This window comes from Heptranchias perlo, chromosome 4 (assembly GCF_035084215.1).
Source record: "Heptranchias perlo isolate sHepPer1 chromosome 4, sHepPer1.hap1, whole genome shotgun sequence".
NCBI classification, from domain to species: Eukaryota; Metazoa; Chordata; class Chondrichthyes; order Hexanchiformes; family Hexanchidae; genus Heptranchias; species Heptranchias perlo.
In genome coordinates this window covers 84,965,624-84,991,476 of record NC_090328.1, presented here as the reverse complement: position 1 = coordinate 84,991,476, position 25,853 = coordinate 84,965,624, and the positions used below count along the sequence as shown (strand labels likewise).

At 39.9% G+C, this 25,853-nt stretch overlaps 1 protein-coding gene across 1 annotated transcript in view; it reads left to right on the top strand.

Annotated features, from left to right (window-relative positions):
* slc27a6 (solute carrier family 27 member 6) overlaps nucleotides 1-25,853 on the top strand; it is a 58,580-nt gene that overhangs the window by 1,989 nt on the left and 30,738 nt on the right. The window contains exons 2-5 of the mRNA XM_067983258.1: nucleotides 7,279-7,488; nucleotides 12,850-13,008; nucleotides 14,731-14,855; nucleotides 22,343-22,537. Of these exons, the coding sequence (XP_067839359.1) occupies nucleotides 7,279-7,488; nucleotides 12,850-13,008; nucleotides 14,731-14,855; nucleotides 22,343-22,537 (689 nt within the window). The remainder of the gene's footprint in view (nucleotides 1-7,278; nucleotides 7,489-12,849; nucleotides 13,009-14,730; nucleotides 14,856-22,342; nucleotides 22,538-25,853) is intronic.

Here is a 25,853-nt window from a genome sequence, read left to right as displayed (position 1 = left end):
CATTTTCTGCAGTCAGTTTTTTGGTGACTGATAAGCGCAATTTTTGCTAGGAATGAGCATCCACAGAGTGAACAATAAATCCTGGATACACCAGATTGGCGATCTTGGTTTTTCAGGCAAGACTTCATCAGCTGGTGTTTATATTCAACATCAGCAATTTGGCGGGTCTCATTGGAGGTGCTTTCATGGATGGTTTTTCACCATGCTTCCTTGAGAAAGTTGTTCCCACGTATGGATGTCTATTATGCATTGTTTCAGAGTCACTTTTAAAAAGTCTTCATATCTTTTTTCTGTCCACCATGAGATTGCTTCCCAGTTGTCAATGTGCCATAAAATATGTTCTTTGGGATTACTTCAGCAGACATTCACACCACATGACCTGACTAGTGTAGCCGTGCCTTCATGATCAGGGCATCTATGCTTGGCAGGTCAGTTTTTTTAAGAACCTCAGTGCCAGGGATCTTGTCTTACCATCTGATCTTCATTAGTCATTTCGGACATCTTAGGGGAAAGTAATTCAGTTTCTTAATGTGGCATGCATATGTTGTCCAAGTTTCACATGCATAAAGCAGGGTCGTCAGAATGACATCCCTGTATACTTTGAGCTTGGTCTGCAGACTGATGCCTCTCTTGTCCCAGAGGCGCTCACAGAATTTGCCAAAAGCTAAGCTGGCTTTGGCGCTTCTGTAGGATGCTTTGGACTTCTCTAGACAGGGTGCTACTCAGGTAGGTGAATCTGTCCATAACCTGAAGCATGTGATCACCGATAGTAATGATAGGTGGAGTGTAATGCTTGCCAGGGGCTGGTTGGAAGAGTACCACTGTCTTTTTAAAGCTGATAATCATGCCAAGTTGCAGGCAATGTTGCAGTGTGGTACATGATTGTTTGCATATCATCCTGGAAGTGGGCCACGAGAGCACTACTGAGCCATGGCAGACACAACTGGCAACACTAGTTGCATAGACTATGCTTGTATTCCCTTGAGTACAGAAGATTAAGGGGTGCTGTAATTGAGGTGTTTAAGATGATTAAAGGAGTTGATAGGGTAGATAGAGAGAAACTATTTCCTCCGGTGAGGAAGTCCAGAACAAGAGGGTATAACTTTAAAATTCGAACTAGGCCGTCCAGGGGTGATGTCAGGAAGCACTTCTTCACACAAAGGTTGGTGGAAATCTGGAATTCTCTCCCCCAAAAAGCTATTGAGGCTAGGTCAATTAAAAATTTTCAGAACTGAGATTGATAGGTTTTTGTTAGGAAAGGGTATTAAGGGTTACGGAACTAAGGCGGGTAGATGGAGTTAAAATGCAGATCAGCCATGATCTAATTGAATGGTGGAACTGGCTTGAGGGGCTGAATGGCCTACTCCTGTTCCCATGTTCCTAACGCAACTGGAAAACTTACACTTCTCGCCTTCTTTACCATGTTGGTAGAGTATGTATATATAATTTTTTTGGGCAGGAGGCGTGCGTAGGAGGATGGAATGTAGTGCTCACAATATGCTTTAGTGTCTAACTTTGTTAAAAGCAAGTACTAAGTGCATCAATTTGTGTAAACCTATAATTAGAACTTTATAGCGGTTGGTGGGATCAAAAGCTTAAACTTTGGTTAGTCAAAAGAAATTAGATGTAAATTTCTTTTTAATTTGAATTTTTTTTTTAGCTAAAGTGCCAGGTTCATGGAGCAAATCATTTTATAATTGAAGAAAGTGAACAAAGTTGAATTTACAACAGAAATTTAATGTATTAAAAGGATTAACTGCTCAAGAGGCACTGGCTAGGCAAAGTTTCTGATCTGGTTTTTTTCGTTTGCTAACTATTCATGATTTCCTTTTTTGCTGCTATATCTCCCCTCCACCCCCCCCCCCCCCACCCCCACCCCGAGAGAACAGTTCCACTTAGACATATTCAAATCATATATCTGTAAGATATATTCTGTTTGGTAAATAATACTGACTTGTTATTCCATCATGATAATAGTAAACTATGACCCAATTCTGGTGCTAGGCTTTTTTAGTGTATTTGTACCAATATACTACAGGAAAAAATTGAACTTGTGACAATGTGCTTTAATGTACTAATACCTTAACTCACCCACCTCAAATTGATGCCAACACTACCCGTATCGATGACAAACTTGTGATCACCACAGTTGCAAATACTATCTCCAGTCATAACCTAATCTGTAATTGTATTGATGGATGCTTCTCGTAGGTCAAATGGACGTAATATGAAAATTTCACATGCCGATTATTAGTGCTTTACTGCCATTAGTGTTGTACTTACCACACAACATTTATAGTTATATAAAATACTTGCATTTATACAGCAAAACATTTCAAAGTGAGTCATACAATCAATTACTTTGAAATTCAGTGATCATAGGCAAACAGAGCAACCATTTTGTATTGACAAAGTCCCACAAAAAGCAATAAGATGAATGACCAGTTAATCTGTTTTTTTTTATTTTGAGTAGGCTTCCATTGGTATGTATATATATCTGTTCTGCTTTTGTTATAGAATCATAGAATCTTACAGTGCAGAAGGAGGCCATTCGGCCCATTGTGCCTGTGCCGGCTCTTTGAAAGAACAGTCCAATTTAGCCCCACGCGCCAGCTTTTTCCCTATAACCCTGCAAATTAGTCCTCTCCAAGTACATGTCCAATTGCCTTTTGAAAGTTGCTATGGAACCTGTTTCCATCATTCTTTCAGGTAATGCATTCCAGATCTTAACAACCCTCTGTGTGAAAACATTTCTCCCCAATTCCCCTCTTGTTCCTTGGTAATTATTTTAAATCTATGTCTTCTGGTTACCGACCCACTTGCCAGAGGAAACAATTTCTCCCTATTTGCTCTATCAAAACCCCTCATTATTTTGAATACCTCTATCAGGTCTCTCCTTAACCTTCTCTGCTCTAAGGAGAACAATCTCAGCTTCTCCAGTCTCTCCACTTAACTGAAGCTCCTCATCCCTGGTATCACCCTGGTAAACTTCCACTTTACCCTCTCCAAGGCCTTAATATCCTTCCTAAAGTGTGGTGCCCAGAATTGTAGACAGTACTTCAGCTGAGGCCTAACCAGTGATTTGTAAAGATTTAGCATGATTCCCTTGTTTTTGTATTCAATGCCCCTATTTACAAAGCCGAATATCCCATAGTCTTTCTTAACCACCTTATCAACTTGTCCTGCCACCTTCAAAGGTATGTGAATATGCACCCCCGGGTCCCTGTGCTCTTGCAACCCCCTCAAAATAGTATTGTTTAGATTATACTGCCTCTCCATGTTGTTCCTCCCAAAGTGCATCACTTCAAACTTATCATTAAAATGCATCTGCTCATTTCACCAGTCTGTCTATGTCCTCCTGAAGTCTGCTACTATCCTCCTTACAATTTACTACGTTGCCAAGTTTTGTATCATCCACAAACTTTGAAATTATACTCCCTATACCCAAGTCCAGGTCATTTATATATAAAAAGAGAAAAAATAGTCCTTACACCGATCCCTGGGGGACCTCACTGTATAATTCTTTCCAGTCTCTCCTACCCCGTAGCCAATTACGTACCCAAGTTACCACCGTCCCTTTAATCCCATATGCTTCTATTTTCCGAATAAGTCTGTTATGTGGTACTTTATCGAATGCCTTTTAAAAATCCATTTATACAACATCTACTGCACTACCTTCATCAACCCTCTCTGATACTTCATCAAAGAACTCAATCAGGTTAGTCAAACACAATTTGCCTTTAACAAATCTGTGCTGGCTGTCCCTTATTAACCCATGCTTCTCCAAGTGAGAATTAATTTTGTCTTTGACAATGGTCTCTAGTAGTTTTCCTACCACTGACATTAGACGGATTGGCCTAAAAATTGTTGCCTGAAAAATATGTGAAAATTAAAGGCACTTAAAATTTTAATAAGTTATCGAAACCAGAAGTTTTTTTTAGTGAATATATTTTGCTTTAAAGGTGGTATTACTTAACCTTCATTTTTCAGAAAACTGTAATCCAGCTATCATGCCTCTACCTCCGTCAACCCATTCCCAAATTGTAGGTGATCTTTATTCAAATATTATAGAAAATTTTGCTTTTTCAGGTTTTGGGAACTTTTTTCATAAACTTCAGTAATTCTCTTGCCAACTTGGTACAAACTTGATAAAATGACTGTGACAATAGTCATTGGAAGCTTTTGCTCAGTTTCAATTCTACTCAGTTAGGATTGTAAAGTAAAAACAATTCACAGTGTTGTAGTGCTTCCAGCAGATCCATTCTTCAGTTAATGCTGTGTGGATATGCTGCCAAATAAAGCACAAAACATTGCCCCAGTAACTAGCAAATATGTTAACAATCCTTACTGATTTTTTTGTATAAGCCCTGTTATACAAAGTGCTACAGTAATTTTATTTAAAAGCCAAAGAAGGGTCTGATGCAGGCCTAAAACAAATTTGCATATTATTACCAGTCTATAAGCAGCAAGTGATTCCTGCTTTATCAGCTACTATACATGAGAAAGTTTTTAAGGGAATGGGTTAATTTGGATTCAAGGTTATTTTTTTCCTTTGCAAAAGTGAGACATGATTTGAATAGAACAAGTTCCATGTTTACTGACAGTACTCCATGGCAACAGCTGTACTTCTGACCATAACATTTAATGGTCAATAAAATTGGGTTCTATACTAACAAACTTGTTTTCTTTGACTAAATGATCAAGAATTCCTGGTCTTCACAATAACTTTCATGTAAATGGAACATATAATAGAACCTTTCAACATGGAAAGTATTTAATCTGTGTCCTAACAGTGGGTTATGCACCAGGACACCAGCTGAATGTTTTCTGCATTTAATGGTTCACTGATGTAAATCCAGTTTACAAAATGATCACTTTTAAAATTTATTTAATATTGGTAACCTATGGTGAAATAAAACTTTTTTTAAACTCTCACAGTGGTTTATGCCCTCTTGTGAATCTCTGCATATCAAAAACATACACTCCAAGACAGCCACCATCAACAGAAGATGAAATAAGTACACAAAGCAAAGATTAGCAGACCAAATAAAAAGTAAAACGTTACACAAATGAAGCTTCACCTATGGGTCAGCTAGTGAATACAATGTGTAACTGAGTTATATAGACTAGAGGCTCTGGGGTTCAATTCCCAGTCTGTGCTGAGTTAACTGATGTCAGCTGAGCTGATTGTGCAGAATTACAATTGACCTCTTTGCCCCTAGAAAATCAGTGAGGGTTTCTTACTCTTGATAACTATACAATGATCCCTGTTGGAAAGTGAGTGCATGTAGATGTTGGACAAGGACAGGATCAGGCTTGGCATAGTTAAATTATATGCCAGCTGGCTTGCATGTGAAGGATATCCACTTGGGCAAGATACTGGAGAGCAACAGTAATCAGGGCCTTCGGGAGAGAAGCAAGGGCAAGGAATGGGGGAAAAAATAGCAAACCCTCCCCAAAACAAATTACATGGATTTTTTAAAAATCACGGCCCTCTTATATCTAAATGTAGTTTGGGGATTCAGAAAATCTTTATGAACCACTTGATCTTCACGTACCTCAGCTTGATGTCATATGAGCACCTTCCTGTTAGAGTCTTGTAATGCTGATGTATTTATTATTTGCTATACAAATAAAGTAAGTACAGAAAGACAGTGTAAGTATATATTCAGATAAACCAACCAATTGTGATCCAACTGGTTTGCCTACAAGTGGAATAAGACCAGAAAATGCCACAGAAATGTTGTGGGTCAATCAGCAATGGTAAAGAGAAAAGATGAGTTAATACTTCAGGTGTGAATCCTTCATTGATGAAGGGTCTGCAACTGGAATGTTAATTTATTTTTTCTCTTTTCAGATGCTGATGGACCAGTGGTTTATTTCCACCATTTTCAAGTTTTATTTCAAATCTCCAAAGTCTATAGATTTTTTTCTTTTTGTCTAATTCAAATGGTTTAGTGGAAAAGCACAATTTTTTCTTATTTAAAACTAAGAATGCTTAAAACCACAATAAAACTACTCAATCCCAGAAGAAAGAGATTTGCATATCATGTAAAACAATACAACTGAGCACTACAGATCATTCTAAGTATTTGGTGCCTGAATAGCATTTGGTTTCATGTGCTGGTTTCTTTTTTCATTGAACCATGAGATTTGATGCCATTGTCCTTTCACTTCAGTCTGGGATTGAATGAAACACAGTTTGAAGTAATGAACCCATGGGTATACAGATTTTTTAATTCAATTCAGAGCAAAAAATGGAGCACGATTGAACTGCTTTAGTACTAGTTTAAGTGCCATGCTAGTGTGGCCTGCTCCCGATGGATGGTCCTCGCAGAGCTAGCATCAGCCTCCAAAATAAAACTGCTAGATTCAATAAAGTTGGCTATGAAAAAGACATACCTTTTTAACCAGGGAAGACTTGTTTTGTTTTAACCAGGTCTTCTTGGAGTTGGCCTTATTGAACCAGTCAACTTTACTTTGGGGTTGCCACTGGCTGCACGAGACCCATATTGGGAGCCACCAGCACTATCATGCAATATAAAAGCTGGTTAGGCTACCTCACTAAGTGCAGTCATAAAAATAAGTGATGCTGGAAAGTATAAATGTAATACTAGTGCAATAGAAGGTGCTCTTCTAAGTTGGAATTTAGGCACATTATTGGCTAGGCTAGGGAATATCTTTTTTTTCATGTAGCTTGCCATTCTGTGCCATGACCTGAGGTGTTCCTCATGCAATTACTGGGTGAAAAAATAGAAATATTCTATTTCTTTAACATTGACATTTTTACCTGTGATCACAAAATTCTTCTTTCTTCACCTCAAATAAGTGCGTATGGGGGTGGGCTGGGGTAGGGTCACGGGTGTGTACAGGTGTCTGAGCAAATCAGTACACTTTTTATCCTCTCTATTAGCAAATTGACAGACTTGCAATGGGACAGCATATCAACTCTTGAGAAATCACTGTGCTCCCCTCTTTGATGATCTTCTCACTGCAGATACTGGCTGTAACTTACACCTAATGCTGTTATTTGGAGTGGACTCTGCCGTGTGAATTCCTGGTCGCATGATTAAAAATGCATTGTGCCAGTGGGAGCAGGTGTGGTGCAGCAAGTAGAAATGTGTGTTCAATTCTAAATGTGCTGTCTACAGGGAGTGTCTATAAAACCTGTACTCACTTATTATTTTGGAAGTAAATAATGTTCTTTAGAGGTTGCTTACGATGTCTGATTTGCATGTGTATAAAATTGTGTTGAATTTTTTCCTTCATAACCTGCAGATCTAGTTGATGTTGTGGAGGACATTCTTACCAATATCAAGGAGAATAATATATCTGCCTGGGTTATGGGGAAAAGCAGCACTCTCCAAGGGGTGAATACCCTAGCAGATAAAGCAGAAGAAGCATCAGATAATCCTGTGCCAGCATCATGGCAATCTACAATCCATTTGAAGTCTACCTTTCTGTATATATTCACTTCAGGGACAACAGGTATTTAGGATTCTGGTTTTATTTTATTCTTTAATTTGTTCTGTAGAGGACCGCTTTATTTGAAGAATGAGAAATGCTGTATCTTCTTCCTGCTTAGCAGCAGCAACGATAGCATTTATATAGCTCCTTTGGCATCGAAAATGCCCCATTTTGTTTTAAAGGGGAGAGAAAAATCAGTAGAAATGGATAAGAGAATAGACACTAAGCCATGGAGGGAGAAATTAGGAAAGGTGACAGATTGCTTGGTCGAGAAGATGGGTTTTCAGAAGTTTCTTAATCCTTGGGAAAGAAGAGGAGAGGTGGACGGGTTTAGGGAATGAATTCCAGAGAGAAGGGCAAAGGTGGCTGAAGGTTCTGCCACTAATGGTGGGGTGAAGGGTGAGTAGGGTGAGGGTGGGGGGAATGCACAGAAGGCCTAAGTTAAAGGACAAAAGGGGTCAGGAGGGGATAAGCTGGAAGAGGTTGTCGAGATTAATCAGACAAGGTTGTGGAGGGATTTGAGGATGAGAACAAGGATATTAAATCTAATTTGTTGGGGACTGGGAGCAATGTGGGTCAACAATGACCGGGTCAATGGATGTTCCAATTGTGCAGTCTAAGAAAAAGATGAATCTCTGCAGGTTACGGGTGTTCTTTGAATCAGATTACAACAAAAACAACTTGCATTTATATAGCGACTTTAATGTAATAGAATAACCCAAAGCGCTTCAGAGGAGCATAATCAGACAAAAGAAATTTGTCAGATTAGGTGATAAGTTTGTATGCAATGCAATTATATAATTTGCATCCATTAAAATACAGGTATAATGCAGCATTTAAAAGTACAATAATCTATTTTTATTTAGCTACATCATGAACATTTACTATAGTTTCTTTCAATTTCTTGACGTTCTTTCATGAAAGACATTCCAGCTAAAAGTAACATGTAAAACCCAATAAAGCATCTTGTAATTGTATTTTTCATTATCAATACCGTGTAATTGACAAAGGCTGCATTAGGAAATTCCCATAGTCCTTGGTGCAGTTGGGCTGTTAGGCATTCTGCAAAATTTATATTCTGATTATGGGTGGTTAAAGGGGAAGACTACAGGACAAAACAATGCAAGGTCATTGGGATGTATTGCAGCTGCAGTACATCCCAAAGAATGAAATGTTTTGTTCTTTTCAGGAATTTGGAGCCATAGATATTCTCTGGGGGAGATGGGAGGTGGAAATTCAACCATAAATAGAATGTGCTGTTGTTAGACTTGCTGTTATGTGGTGCACACAGGGTGCCATTGATGTCCAAAGGAAAAAAAAAGTTGCCTGATGTGTTAGAAATGTTATTTTTATTAAAGGCGCTTTTATGTTGCACTTTGGCTGCTGGATCCTATAGGGTAGATCTCTGGCACCCGGCAGCCACATTAACATAAACCTGCTGGAATTTTTTTTTACACCAGCAGCAAGCAAGACCTGTTTTTCACTGTGTCTTTCTGTCTGCTGCTGGTTGTACTATGCTATGTGGCAGCAGCGTATTTACACAGCGGATGCCATTATGTCATCATGCACAATCAATTATCTTCATAGGGAGGAATAATGAAGAGAGACAATATAAACTCTATGGTACAATTTTAAAGGGATGCAGCAAAAGAGAGACCTGGGGGTTCATACACATAAATCTTTGAAGGTGGCAGGACAAGTTGATAAAGTTGATACCGGCTTCTTGGTTTTATAAATAAAGGCATAGAGTACAAAAGCAAGGAAGTTATGCTAAAATTTTAGAAATCACTGGTTAGGCCTCAGCTTGAGTATTGTGTCCAATTCTGGGCACCACCTTTTAGGAAGGATATCAAGACCTTGTAGATGGTGCAGAGTAGATTTACCAGAATGATACTAGGGATGAGAGACTTGAGTTATGTGGAGAGAGTAGAGAAGCTGAGATTGTTCTCCTTAGTGCAGAGAAGGTTAAAGGGAGGTTTAATAGAGATGTTCATAATTATGAGGGGTTTTGATAGCGTAATTAAGGAGAAACTGTTTCCTCTGCAGGAGGATCGGTAACCAGAGGATGCAGATTTAAGATAATTGGCAAAAGAACTAAAGGGGAGATGAGGAATTTTTTTATGCAGCGAGTTATTATGATCTGGAATGCACTGCCTGAAAGCAGATTTAAAAGCAACTTTCAAAAGGGAATTGGATATATACTTGAAAAGGAAAAAATTGCATGGCTATGGGGAAAGAGCAGGGGAGTGGGACTAATTGGATAGCTCTTTCAAAGAGCCAGTGCAGGTACAATGGGCCAAATGGCCTACTTCTTTGCTGTATAATTCTATGATTCTATATTAATATCATGCACGCTAGCCAATATGTCATACTGATGCAGTTTAAAAGTAATTTCAGGAGAGTGACATTCTTCAGCTGCTCTCTCAAGACCTGGCGTATAATATAAAAAGTCCTTAAGTAAATGCACAGATTAACATAACTCTCAGAGTTAATGGCAAGAAAATGCATTTCTCCACTGTGGCAAACCCTGCTTCACCCACCACAAATATGTGGATTTGGCAATTGGGGACATATGCTAGTCAGAGTGTGGGATGGGCAGCCTCTGTCTAGAGCTGGGAAAGTATCAACCAAAATGGACTCCCTTCCTGGAGACCTATACAACAAGTCTCCTCTCAAAATTCCTGCATCACATCCGTTTAAGAGGGAGGGATTGGTTAATACCAATTAGAGCACCATCAATTCCCAGTTGTATAGAAAAAGTAACCCAATCAAAATACACTCCTGGAGGGGTTAGGATAGTCTCTCTGCATCTTTGACCAGCTGTGCTGCCTCCACACTGTATCCACTGTGGGCCTGAAACACATTAAATTACTATACAACTAAGCATCATTATTATTATACACTACATTGATCGGATGTCTGAAATGTGTAAAACTCATTACCCAGTTAGATAGAAATTGACGAGTGTATGCCAGCAGGGATTTTTTTCTAAAAAATTCCTATTTCTCAGTTTTCATATTGAAATTGCTTTAGGTTTAGAAGTTATGGAGAGTGAAAGGTGACAGCAGGAAAGGAATTTTTTTTTATAGTGACCCAATTATCCATCACTGGATTGTTTTTGTTAACTCCCCAAGAAAAAAATGCTTTTATTTTTATAAAAGGCAAAGAGTGAAAGATAGTAAACTTAAGGTATTATGTTTAAAGGTCAAGGTGAAGTTTATTTGAAAAGGTGTGTGCCACAGTGAGACAAACAAAGTGCAATGGGTATGCATACATGAGCCGAGCACAGGATGAGGAGATTTAGTGGAATAGAGAAGATCAAATGGGCAATCCAATAGCAATGTTCAAAATTATTGAGAGGGCAAATGAATCTGGCCGATGAATCAGTACCAAAGGGACAAAATCAAGGCCTAATACTGAAGTGTAAGGGAAGATATTTTCATGCAAAAGGTTATTAGAATATGGAATGCATTACCACAAGTGGCAGTTAAAGCTGATTCAGTCACAGTGTTCAAGAGAGAATTAGATAAACACTGAAAAAAATATTAAAACAGTACAGGGAAAGAGCAGGAAAATGGGAGTATATGTAATTCTAGTGTGGAATTGGTGCAGGCAGATGGTCTGAATGAAATCCTTCTGTGCTTTAATTTCTGTGATTTTATTAATTTATTTTTGAGAGTGAGACAAAGAGAGGGGTGAAATTTTATGTAGATACAATGTTTTTTAACATGCTCATTAACCACAGCATTTACCAAATATATTGTTTGTTAATATAATTAGCCACTCTGAAATAAGACCATAATTATAAATATTGTAATTACAAGCTCCTACAAATATGTTTACTCACCCTATTTCGTGTAATCCCTCTTAGTTCTTAAATTTGTTTGTAAACTATTACTTTATGTGCTGCATATTTCGTTTAGTTGCATCTGCTCTAGTATGGGTTTTACTTACCAGCCTTTTCTAAAGGAGGTGGGAGATTCATGCTTAGGTACAATTCCACAGGTATTTGCACTCTTGCAATACTTTGCAAACATGGCTAGCCTTCATGTGTGAGCCTGAACACTGAGTGTTGGCAAGCTGTTCAACTTTGGGAGACATTGCAGGTGAGCCTAATTGTACCCTCACCTGATGTCACCTAGTATAGACTCTGAGGCCTGTACAGTTGTCCACTACTGCCCTGCTGAATTCAGCAGTACAGATCAGAGATTGAACCTGTGGCTTGGTGCATACCACTATATAAGCTTTTATATTGCACATTACAGATGTATATTAGCTAAGGCCAATTTATCATAAGGTGCTCAATCTCCTACATAATTCTGGCAAATTCGAATGACCATAACTAAACATGACTATTTGAAAAGAAGGAAAAGGATGGAAATTAAGGCCATCCCTGTTTCAAAATTGGGAATATTTTGTGTTTAAGAAGAAAAATGTGTTATCATAGAATCATAGAAAGTAATGGTACAGTGGGAGGCCGTTTAGCCCATCATGTCCGTGCTGGCCGAAGAAGAGCTATCCAGCTTAATCCCAGTTTCCAGCACTTGGTCCATAGCCCTGTAGGTTACAGCACTTCAGATGCACATTGACGGTCTTGTTAAATGAGTTGAGGGTTTCTGCCTCTACCACCCTTGCAGGCAGTGAGTACTGGACCCCTACCACCCTCTGGGTGAAAAAAAATTCTCCTTAGCCCCCTCTAACCCTTCTACCAATTACTTTAAATCTCTGCCCCCTGGTCACTGATCCCTCTGCTAAGGGAAATAGGTCCTTCCTATCCTCTCTATCTAGGCCCCTCATAATTTTATACACCTCAGCCTCCTCTGTTCCAATGAAGACAACTCCAGCCTATCCAATCTTTCTTCATAGCTAAAATTCTCCAGTCCTGGCAACATCCTCGTAAATCTCCTCTGTACCCTCTCTAGTGCAATCACATCTTTCCTGTAATGTGGTGACCAGAACTTATGCAGTACTCAAGCTGTGGCCTAACTAGTGTTTTATACCGTTCTAGCATAATCTCCCTGCTCTTATATTCTATGCCTCGGCTAATAAAGGAAAGTATCCCATATGCCTTTTTAACCACCTTATCTACCTGTCCTGCTACCTTCAGAGATCTGTGGACATGCACTCCAAGGTCTGTCTCTTCTTCTACACCTCTCAGTACCCTCCCTTTTATTGTGTATTCCCTCGCCTTGTTTGCCCTCTCCAAATGCATTACCTCACACTTCTTTGTTTGTAAGGCTTGTCTTCATTTTAGAAGTATGGAAGAGAAACTTCTCTGTTGGTTAATGTAATATTGTAGTACCTGAATTTGTTAATTCTTTACTTCTTCATTCTTGTAAAGTTGAATGTTCTTTCAACGTATGTAATTTTGAAATTTTTCAGGGTTACCAAAGGCTGCTGTAATCACCCAGCTGCAGTCCTTGAGGGCTAGTGCTGGCTTTTGGATTCTTGGGGTCACCAAGGATGATATCATCTATGTTTCACTTCCCCTATATCATGGTGCAGCCTCTCTTTTGGGCATCTGTGGCTGCATCGAGATGGGTATGTTTGTTTCTGGAGTATGTCAAATGCTTAATTACCACTTTTAGGAAGGAGAAGTACTGTCATATAGTAACTAATTGGTTTACTGTAAAACTGCTGATCTCTAGGATAAATCATCTTTACTCATGTTTATTTGGCACAGATGATAACATTAGCCTCTGGGTCATAAGTTTTTAGGGTCTAGTCTTAAACCAGGGTGTGTGCTCATAATCTTGGTTGACATTCCAATACAGAACTGAATTATAGGTGATACCCTCCTTTGGAGGAGGTATTAAAGTGAGGCCCTGCCTACCTCTTCTAATGTTTCAGATGAATGTTAAAGAACCATGGCATTATTGGAAGATGGGGAAAAAGCTAGTAAGTGGGAAGAGAGTAGGTCAGGGATTTTCAAATTGTTATTTCTGTGGGACGCCCTGCAAATATTGACTCTCCCAGGAATCTTATCTCCTAACTTCTAAAAGATTGTTCCGCATCCAAAGGCAGCTCACCGATTGCCAGTATTCCAATTCTGGGCAGCCTGCCGCATCGGCACCTCAGGTATATCTGAGAGGGGAGATCTTGTCCTTACCCAACATCCACGTGTGCTTTTTCCAGGAGAAAGCAGTGGATAGCAATCAGGAATGGGAGCATTAATTGATTTTTGTTTTTTTTCCCCTCCATGGTTTGTTGGCAGTGAAACCAATTTAGAACCTTCAGCACTACCCTGACTGAGATCAATTAATTGAATATAGATCAGAGATCAAATATTGGATTCTTCTGGTCTTTCCGCCTGAGTAGAGACAAGAACTGTGAACTGTCCTGGTGCCTCAATGAGTTTATCCAAGAAGTAACTGAACCATACAAAGCAGAAAGGCCCAAGTTTGATCTCCAATCTGAATTCAGTCATCTGATCTCAGTAGGTAGTAATAGAGGACTATACTTAGTTTGCATGCCTCTGGGTTATGGAGAGAAAAATTGAATCAGGGTTCCTGCTTCTGGTTGCTATCTAGTGAGTGCTACTGAAAGTGCATATATAGACTTCGGGTGAAAATAAGATCAGGTTCAGCTATGATGTCCCCAGCATTCAAATAGACTGCTGACACTGTCAAAGTTCACGGTTGAATAATGACCACATGGACAAGGTAATAGGGGCCAAATGGCACCCATTGGACTATATGCCAACAAGGATTGAACACTTTCAGAAGAAGAGGGAGGAGGAGAAAGATAGTGAGGGGGAAAGAAAGAATAAGCAAATTATGATAATCTGAAATAAAATCAGAAGTGCTGAAAATAAGCAGCAAGTCCTTCAACACCTGAAAAGAGAAGAGACTGGTTTACATTTTGGATTAAGATACTTCATTAGAATGAATGGAACTGACAATGGATCTCAACCCAAAAATATTAATCTATCTTTTCTCTTTCAGGTGACGAAGACCTGCTATGTCTGCCAGTATTTTCTGTTATAAGTTCTGTATGGCTGAATGCTGTATTAGTGGGTGCATTTACCCACTGATCTATCTGGTGACCCCAAAAATTAGCTTGAAAATTACACTGTGAAATTCTGTGGCTATGTCATTGTTTTAACCCATCATGTGTACTTTGTGCTCTGCTACTGACCTATACCCACTATGTTACAATTGTAATTGTCACAGAAGCTCAAGATTATTGAAAGTACAGGAATGGGGGAACAATTTTCTTGTCACTGCCCGAATGTCTGAAAGGTACATTCTTGTGTTCATTTAGGTGCAACATTGGTGCTAAAGAAGAAATTCTCAGCTAGCCAGTTCTGGAATGACTGTCGAAAGTACAATGTTACAGTATTCCAGTATATTGGAGAACTGTGCCGCTATCTATGTAATCAGCCAAAGGTAATACTTATATGATGGATTTCTTCCCTTCCCATGATTTTGAGAAGTGTTCCCAAGACTGTTTCAGTTGTGTTGCAGGTAGGAGTGGGAGGGCTTGAGGCATCTCTACTGACTTCATACGTACCTCTGCCAAAGCAAACCAGAACTTGTCTTCTAGTGACTTGGGCCCACAAAAAATTGGATTTAAATTAACTCTGATTTTGTGTAGTCACTATTTCTGGCAGCAGACAGGAGCTGAATTATGTTTTAATAGGCTACTATTTGCTACTATGCTGATATTAAGATGGTTTATATATATTTTTAAAATTTCTATATTGTAAGTACTTGGAGTGGACAGCTCTGAGTGTTGGTTACTATTAGTGTTCTTAAATACAAAAACAGTGGTCTAGAAATTGGACCGTCTAGTGTTGTTTCGGCACTATGCAGCCTCCCGAAATGCCAAGATGGCGTCTTAACTGCGCATGCATGTTTCTAGCGTGACATGCACTGGACGCCATTTTGGTATAGGTATTAGTGCATGTGCAAATACCGAATGCTGGCAGCATGTAAAGTAGGGAGAAAATGGATACATTCAGTGTGCAACGCTGATTTAAAGTGATAGACGCCATTTTGGGACTTAACGCTCCACTCATGCACAGTCTTAAACGCGACCATCTGAACATGTATTAGCGTGCCTGAAGGACCCCCCCCCCCGACCAACACTATTTAAAGGGGCCATGCAGGATTTACAGATTTGTTGCTGGATTATTGCTTCTGGCTGCTGATACATTTGTAACTGTTTTTGGAGGTCTCCTAGACTTGAATACCAGGACACGGGGACATTACCTAACATTTAAAGCCAGGACGTGCAGGAGTGAAGTTAGGAAATGCTTCTACACGAAAAGGGTGGGAGAAGTTTGAAACGCTCTTCTGCAAACGGCAGCTGATGCTAGCTCACTTGTGAATTTTAAATCTGAGATTGATAGATTTCTGTGAACCAAGGGTATTAAGGGATATGGGGCTAAGGCGGGTATATGGAGTTAGGTCACAGGTCCACCATGATCTCATTGATGGTGGAACAAGCTCGAGGGGCTAAATGCCACTGCCACATGCTGCCTCCTGATATGTGCCGCCTTCTCCTGCAAGAAAGCTGGACATGTGACTGGGTGATGTGCCTGTCATGGTTGAATAGCTGCCAGTGTGTGTGAACTGTGAGTTGTGTGTGTGGCTTGCAACAGTGGTAATGTGCAAGGGTGAGAGGAAGCATCTGATTGGCAGAGTTGAGTACTGATGGAAAGAGTTTGTTGGTATGTGGGTGATGGGGGGTGTAGTGCTTGGGGCAGTGGATGTGGCTAGTGGTGCATTTGGTAGGAGATGCCACTTGACAGTTGACCTCACTCACCTTGACCACTTGTGTCAAATTGTGTCAAAGCATTAAACTTCTTCCTGCACTGCATCCATGTGTATGGTGCTGTGCGCTTGGCATTGACTTCATTCTCCGCTGCCTCCCATTGCCTTTTGGGCATATGTCTGGAGGGCCTCTTGCCCCACACCGTGGATATAGGATGTCCCTCTTCCTGTCCACCTCTTGCACCAAGGCCTCTAGTGCATCGGCAGAGAACCTTGGTGCATGCTCCCTCTGCTGGTGGAAAGTGTGCATTTCCTTGAATCCTTGTGCCAGGCCTGGTTTTTAACGCTGCTGTCAGGTAAGTGTTCAGACCGATGAATGCCTCGTCCTGCCTGCGCACGAAGCACCAGGCACGGGTTAATCGCGGATCGCGGTACCCGCGCCCGGTTTCCGGCCTTTCCAATTTAACCCCCAGTGTTTGAATTTTGGATTTTCTGATAAATAGTGTAATGTGGAAAAATAAAATGCATCAGACATACAGGTTTGAAGTATGGTGTTGATTGATTAAATGTTTTGAGAAAAGATAAGATTAGGCAATAGTTTTGCACCTTTTGTATTGAGGGGGAAGATCGGTACACATGTAAAGCAGGAAGGTCTGGCAATGGAAAGATGAAAGTAAAATCAAGGTACAGATGAATGGAAATGAATAAACATGAGTTTTAAAAAAAATACATTGGAAAAAAATGGACTGTGACAAAATTTGCAGAGCAGGATAGTGCCTAGAATAAATAAATACTCATTCTAATAGACATAACTTGCTGGTATTTTCATTATTATTTTGACAGAAAATTTGACAAGAAGTATTGTTAGAATCCTAAAAATTATTTTGTGCACTTTAGCACTTGCATTCTTGAAAATCAAATGTCGCTTATTCTAACTGCCGTTTTGTTTAGTAGCACAGAGCAAGACTACTTTGAACACATGCAGGCAAATTATTTTCTTATGGTCCATGTCACTGTTTCATTATGACCAAAAAAGGTAATTGTTATTTGAGTCCTAGTGGGAATGAACATTGGTGGAATTGAGTCTGCCATTCAGGGAATTTTTCAGCATAGAAGCAATTGTTCAGTTAAAGTGCTTTCATCTACACTGAAAAGCTAAGGAAGAGTTGAAAGAACTGTGTGCATTCAGCTTTGTGTTTTGGATAAGTATTGATGACAACCCCACCTCTGCTCTCCAGTGGAACTTTGATTTTTGGAGGATTCAAATTTATCTAAACACTGCTCCCTAACAGTGAAGCCATTGTTGCTTCTTGTAACTTAAGAGCAGTTGGCAACAATGGTTCAATGGATCACCTTGTGAATGACTGTTGACCATAGTAGAAATACTGTCTGAATTTGGATTTTTTTCCCTCAAGTCTAGTATTTCAGGTTAGTTGTAATTGTATTAAACGTGCAATTCAATGCAAATGTGTTTCCACGATCCCATAGGTAGGCTGTTAGATCCACTATGGTAAGTACTACCATTCATCTGCTCAATCATCATTAAAAGCAAACAATGCTGGTATTGGGAATTTCTTGCCGGGAATGGCCATGAGCTAAAAGTTGTCAGGATCTCCCACAGTACACTGTCTCTCTGTAATAGCACAGAATCAGACAATTCTACCCCAGTGACTTTTGGTCCTAGATTACAGGAAAACAGCAGTGAGTTACGGCTATATAGTCTTGTGGGGTCACTGGCTTCCCAAGGTTAAAGTGCAATCGATGGCACCCACATTACTATAAGGGCATCCACAGAACACCCAGTCAATTACGTCAACAGGAGGGCTTTCACTCCCTTAATGTTCAGATTGCATGTTGCAATAATCAGAGGATCTTGAATATCAATCCCCGATATACAAGAAGTTGCCATGATGCCTTCATTCTTCATAATTCATCCCTCCATGACCTCTTCAGGGAAGAGAATCAAATCAACGGATGGCTTCTGGGTGACAAGGCCTATCCTCTACTCCCATGGCTAATGATGCCAAAAAGAATGACCTGAACAGCAGCAGAGGAGCGCTACAATGAGGCACATGTCTCTACTAGACTAGTCAACAAGATGGCATCGGGGTGTTAAAACCTTATTTTCACTGCCTGGACAGGTAAAAAGGGACACTGCAGTATGCTCCAGGTTGGGTTTCAAGAATAGTTGTAGCCTGCTGTGCCCTTCACAACTTCGCACCAGAAAGCACTGGACTTGGACATAGCTGACGAGGAGGCCCTTGCTCAGGTGGAACCAGAACTAAATGGAGCAGACCATCTTGACGATCAGCACTCAGAGGAGTCCTCAGTGATTGCTGTAGGTGGCATCAAAAACAGATCATCTCTGAAGTCTTATCTTCTGTATACCTTTGACACCACAGCCTGACCCCTTCTCCCCCACTTGCAAACAAAGGGACATTTCCTCAATCCACAACCCATCTTATCATATGACAACACATCAGACCTCTTTGACCCTACATGACCAGGTTAGTAATCAACACTTGAGTGAATAAGTCAGCACCAAATGATTGCACCCTTTCCTGTATGACTAACCTCCATGAATAACAAAGCACCATGTCAGTGACAGTCTATTTTAATACAATAATTGCAAAATGCAAACAATCACCCTACTCTTTCTTAATGCCATGCTTCCCTTGAGTGCCTACATGTGCCTTTCTATCATCTATTCTAAGTTCCTTCCAAGTGGGACCTGAGGGCCAGACCCGCAGGAAGTTGGTTGGTTCCTCATGCTATACAGAAGGATCATGGGGCTGAGATGGCTCTCATCTCATGTCACCTTGCTCCTGGGCAGCTTTGTGCCACCTCCCACATTCCACTGACATAGTGCTGTGAGGGGGATTGCTGGAGGCCTAGCATGTCCTGCTGTCCTGAGAGATGACAGTATTATGCAGCTGTGATTCCTGGGGTGGCTTGATCCTCATCATTCCCTGCACCTTCATTATCATCTTACTCGTCACCACCCGTTGCTGTGGTGGATCCACAGGAAAGGAGGGTATATGCCAATAATGGGTGAGCATTACCTCCTTGGGATTAAGGAAACAGAGAAGGGTGTGGAAAGTTTGGCAGTATGATGTTTCTCAGGAATGCCAGGTCAACAATGTATGTGCTCAGTCAGTAACCTGGCACTGGGCAGATACCTCACCATCTCCCATGGCCTTCTCAAAGTGGGTGAGGTACTTAATGTTGGGGAAGCCCCCTGCAGTGTCTTGCTTGTGGCAGGCATTGCATACCAATTTGTCCCACAAGAAGATAACTTAAACAAAGGTAAGGCTAGTAGTTGAGGAATATGTGATAGTGTCATGGCAGAACTAAAGCAAGAAGTGTGGTGGCATAAGGCTGTTAAGGTGGAAGAAGAGGTTATAGGGTTGTGCATGTAAGTAAGAGCAAGATGAGGAGTTAGAGCCCCCTTAACCAGAGAGCATTGTAAAAGGCTAATTGTGCAAATTGTTTTAAGAGGGTGAAGTATGTGAGTTGGTGTCCAAGGTAGGCAAGAAAGAAAAGGGAAAGGTATCCAGACCTTGCCTGCCCTGCTGAGGGTATGGAACTTTTTGTTCAGCAGTCTCGAGGGCGTGGGAATTGTGAATGGAAAAGTCACCCAGGAGCCATTCAGGCATTTGTGCCACTGCACTGTTATTTTGATCCAGTCATCTTATCCCACTATGTATATAAACCTTCAATCTAACATGTACTTTTTTCTGTCATCACTGACATTAGCATTGGCTGCTGTCTATGTGTACAGAAAAATCATATCTGCTCAGTTATGTAATCTTGTAAAGTTTTTGTTTGAAACTGAGTTTTTGAAGCTTCTAATTTTGAAAGCTATTAATGCTGTCTATATGGGTTGATGCATGCTGTGGTATTTTTCACACATCATTATTAGCCCATCAAAGACTATTTTCCTGTGAACTCATCCTTGTTTCCCATTTGCTGGCTCTTGTTTTGATAACGATTTCAGGTTCCCAACCCCACAGTGCTTGCTTTGTGTTGTCTTCTGATATGAGATTACTTCTAAAAGTGTGAAGCTTACTGCATATTCAGCAAATGGCTCGCTGAAATCTGAATGGCTTTATTGGTAACTGGGATGATCATGCTTGGTTCTTCCAAGTACAAAAAGACCTCCAATTCTTCCAAAGTTCTCACCTCAAGCTCCAGCTCACAGGAGGAATTAAATTCAGATAGTGAGTGTTCTCATGAGCGCTTCATGAGAGAAACATCAAATAAGCAATATTCCGCAGGGGTTTACATGGCACAAGAGAAGGTGTTGTGGCTCTCTGGAGCTTGCCTGACCATTATCGGTAAGTCTCAAATCTACTCAATCTTTGGGTTCCACAGATATTCTGCTGCATTCTGACACTGCCAAAGTGAATAAAACATCAAAATCATTAAAAAGGCACACAAAGGTGTTATCACTACCTTCAACATGGTTGTTGTTCTTTGTAGGTGATTCAAGCTCTTGCTCGTCAACATTGATGCACAATTCGAAGAATCATCAAGCCTCCTTATTACGATATCTTTCACAAATCCAAGAGTAAGCTTTCGACTGAGGAGACTTTCTTGAGGAGTCTTTCAGTATTTTCACCATAATAAATCTTTGATAGCATATTGTATGCTTTGTGCAGATGACCAGTGTAGTGTCTCCTTGACTTCTTGCAATGAATTAAAATAAACTGACTAACACCTTTACTGGCAGACTTCAGAGTTGCACCAGTATGCAATTGCTGGTCCTGCTCCTGAACTGGTTTCACTCACATCTCTTTCATTGATTCTAGTTCTTACTTAGCCACAAAGCTGATATTTCATACCTAGCAAGGATTCCATTTTACACTTGGTGAAGATATTTCAGCTTGGACATTTCTGAAATTCCAGCTTTGACCTCATGTGGTCTACCACCAAAATTGTGTGGGAGAATTTGAGATAATTTCCAACTAACATTGTTACAGTTCAGGTCCTCTCTCAACTTGTGTTCCCTAGGAGCTGAACCGTATGCTTTTGAGCATCTGTGAATGGGAGTAGCATGCCTCAGGGCTAATAATGTACTCTTGCCTGCTAGTTTATGCACTGGATCTCCTGTGCTGTATGATTCTGTAATTCGAGAAGGAATTGAGAGACATGGCAGGAAAGCGGGCAGGTGGGATTGATCAGTGAAAAGTAAATTGTCTCGTGAGGCTTAAAGGCTGAAAAATTATTTTCTTAAGCTATTGAGTTTTGAATATTGTGTGTGTTACACTTTCTTGTGTTGTTCCTACTGAATATCTGTCTGCTGCCCCCACGCATCGCAGAATAAAAACAGTTTTATGGCTGCCTGCTCTGGTATTAATCTGCTGGCTTTTTTATAGGCTAAAACTAAGAAAGATAGGCCTTATATATAACAAATTGTGGAAGACTGCCTGTGTAATGGTAACAATTTCTTAAAGGAACAGTGTTGGAAGATGGCATAATTCTATTTGGAGTTTGAATGCCTTTTAAAGAATGATGAAGACTTGACCTATGGTGGGCAATTTAGTAGTCTCCTTGTTTACAATTGTTAAACTGTTCCTAAATCTTGGCAATGCTTCAGTTCTTGAAACTTGTTTTGTAGTTACAGGAATTTGAGAAAGAACTAAGTGTATTGAATATGATGGCAGCAAATACTAGAGCTAGCTACATATAACATTAACATCACATTAACAAACTTAGACCCAACTTCTTTGTCTAATTTTTAAAAATGTTTTGGATTAGCTGTAAATTGGGAAGAACAGTATTATCTTGTCATCCTTTTTTCTATGTTCCCAGCAGACTAACCCATCTCTAAAATCATGCCATTTTTATAAAAGGAATCGACTCTGTTTGCTCACTGATCAATCTGTTGGATCAACCTAAATGATAATGCAATGTCTTAATCCTATTAAATAATACTATTATTTTTAAGAAGTAATGCCCACAAGAAGGAATGAAGGTAAGTTTAACAAAAAAGGCATGCTACTTCTTTTAAGTACCAATGAGGTAATTTATTTACTCTGTGGAACTAATATTACTTGTAAAACAAAACTCACACCATTGTTTGGTGGTGGGTACCTTAACACTGCTACTCCATGAGAACATATTTATGCCTAACCATAAGTCTTTTTGCTTCACAGACAGAAGGAGAAAAAAATCACAAAGTGCGCATGGCTGTAGGAAATGGTATAAGGACTGACGTCTGGAAAGAATTTCTAGAGCGTTTTGGCAACATTAAGATGTGTGAGTTTTATGGCGCAACAGAAGGGAATGTCTTCTTTATGAATTATACAGGCAAATTGGGAGCTGTGGGACGCACCAATTTCTATCATAAGGTGAGTGAAAATTGAGTTCACAGTTATGAAAACTGGAAATTTTCTGGATGTCGGGGTTTAATCTCTGCGTTTAAGAGCGACCAATAAATACTGATTATTTGGGGCGTAAATCTAATTGTAATGGATACTTGTCACAGTGAGTGACTTCCACTTTCCAGCTTTCTGGTGTAAAGTCCTGATCCTTGCTCACCCGTCAATATGTTTTTGCAAATATGATGATTGAGGGACTCTGTAATTTATGAAACACACTGGAGATTCATTTATCCAGGTCTCCCATTGGTAAATTATTCCTTACGTCTGTCTGCTTGTTAGCATTAATATTTATGTACTTCTGTATTCTTATGGAGAATGGCTGTATTGCAAGTGATGCAGATCAAAAAAAAACTAATACTTGCAGATGGAGAAACTAGGAGCGATTAATTACATTTCAATTATGATATTTCCAAATATAAAGCAGGAACTATTACTTAGCTTTGCTTTTAGTCATTATAACATTATGCAGTTTGTTCCAATTTTTTTGAAAAATCGCTACTTAGAATTTGTGTTTTCTGCCCTTTCAAACTACTTGCTACTCATTTATATTTGTGCAAGAGGGCGAAAGAAGTTATATTTATATAGCCCCTTATCACATCCCAACATGCTTCACGTACAATAAGTTTCTTTTTGAAATGTAATCAGTACTGTTGTGCAGGCAAGAGGCAGCTGGATAGGGTGAAAACAGACACTGAAAGGATGCCACGAGCAATCACCAAGAGGATTTTAGGTCTAAGCCAGATCCTACGGGAAGCAGAGTAAACATTTATGGCAGATTCAAAATTAGAAGCCTGTGGTGTTTCTTTACTGCATGAGAGTTACTCTCAGGAGATCAAAGACTAAAATGTACATTGAAGTAGTCAACTGATTGTTCTGCTTTGTTCAGTATGTCTGATCATAGTCAGAAAAACCATTATACATGAAACTGCCTTAAATTGTACTAAATAGATAAATTTTATTCAGTGCCAGTAAAAGAGGGCTGGAATCATAGGATCATAGAAGTTTACAACATGGAAACAGGCCCTTCGGCCCAACATGTCCATGTCGCCCAGTTTATACCACTAAGCTAGTCCCAGTTGCCTGCACTTGGCCCATATCCCTCTATACCCATCTTACCCATGTAACTGTCCAAATGCTTTTTAAAAGACCAAATTGTACCTGCCTCTACTACTGCCTCTGGCAGCTCGTTCCAGACACTCACCACCCTTTGAGTGAAAAAATTGCACCTCTGGACCCTTTTGTATCTCTCCCCTCTCACCTTAAATCTATGCCCCCTCGTTATAGACTCCCCTACCTTTGGGGAAATATTATGACTATCTACCTTATCTATGCCCCTCATTATTTTATAGACTTCTATAAGATCACCCCTAAACCTCCTACTCTCCAGGGAAAAAAGTCTCAGTCTATCCAACCTCTCCCTATAAGTCAAACCATCAAGTCCCGGTAGCATCCTAGTAAATCTTTTCTGCACTCTTTCTAGTTTAATAATATCCTTTTTATAATAGGGTGATCAGAACTGTACACAGTATTCCAAGTGTGGCCTAACTAATGTCTTGTACAACTTCAACAAGACATCCCAACTCCTGTATTCAATGTTCTGACCAATGAAACCAAGCATGCTGAATGCCTTCTTCACCACCCTATCCACCTGTGACTCCACTTTCAAGGAGCTATGAACCTGTACTCCTAGATCTCTTTGTTCTATAACTCTCCCCAACGCCCTACCATTAACGGAGTAGGTCCTGGCCCGATTCGATCTACCAAAATGCATCACCTCACATTTATCTAAATTAAACTCCATCTGCCATTCATCGGCTCACTGGCCCAATTTATCAAGATCCCGTTGCAATCCTAGATAACCTTCTTCACTGTCCACAATGCCACCAATCTTGGTGTCATCTGCAAACTTACTAACCATGCCTCCTAAATTCTCATCCAAATCATTAATATAAATAACAAATAACAGCAGACCCAGCACCGATCCCTGAGGCACACCGCTGGTCACAGGCCTCCAGTTTGAAAAACAACCCTCTACAACCACCCTCTGTCTTCTGTCGTCAATCCAATTTTGTATCCAATTGGCTACCTTACCTTGGATCCCGTGAGATCTAACCTTATGTAACAACCTACCATGCGGTACCTTGTCAAAGGCTTTGCTAAAGTCCATGTAGACCACGTCTACTGCACAGCCCTCATCTATCTTCTTGGTTACCCCTTCAAAAAACTCAATCAAATTTGTGAGACATGATTTTCCTCTCACAAAACCATGCTGACTGTTCCTAATCAGTCCCTGCCTCTCCAAATGCCTGTAGATCCTGTCTCTCAGAATACCCTCGAACAACTTACCCACTACAGATGTCAGGCTCACCGGTCTGTAGTTCCCAGGCTTTTCCCTGCCGCCCTTCTTAAACAAAGGCACAACATTTGCTACCCTCCAATCTTCAGGCACCTCACCTGTAGGAACTTGAAACATAGGGGAAAATTGCTTGCCAGGAAGGATGAATTGGCACTGCTGAGGCAGCATGGGGACATGACTTCCATAAGCATGTAATCGTGACAATGGCATGGATTGACTGTCAACCTAAAAGAATGGTGACTGTCAACCTAAGAGAACGGTAAGGTTACTGGAGACCAGTTCCAGAATAGGAGGGAGTTACTGATAGGATGCAAGAAACAAAAGTAACTCACACAACCTGATCATTCATTGTCTGGTGTTGTCATGAGATAATTACGTTTTCTCTTTAATTCAGGACGTATACTGTTCAGTAATTAGTTGTGCTGTGAATTATTTAACATACCTGGATAATTTGTTTCATTTAATCAGCAAATTATTTATTGAGGTCTGACAGCAAATTTTAATTAGTTATTAAATTCCAGGCATCTTCACGTATTTATATTTGTGTGTGTGTTGGTATTCCTGACTGTAGTCACAAATTGAAGTGTTTGAAAAAAATCCAAGCTATGTTTATTTAATCTCATTTAGTGAATTACTTAATACCTGTCTGTCAGTCAGTATGGTAATTGCTTATTGGATCAATATTTATTGACTTATTACATTCAATTGGTAAATTATTTATTAACTTCTGACTATTCAATCAGTCAAAAGTTCCATATGTATTAATTACAGTACTGAGACATTTCCTCCCATTAGGCACTGAAGTCCTCAGGTAAGTTCTTGATATAATGTACTAAGTGTACAAAGAGTATCTATCATGGAGAGCCAACATGAAAGCATCAACTATTAATCTTAGATAAGCTGGTAGAACCAAGAGTGCTCATTAAG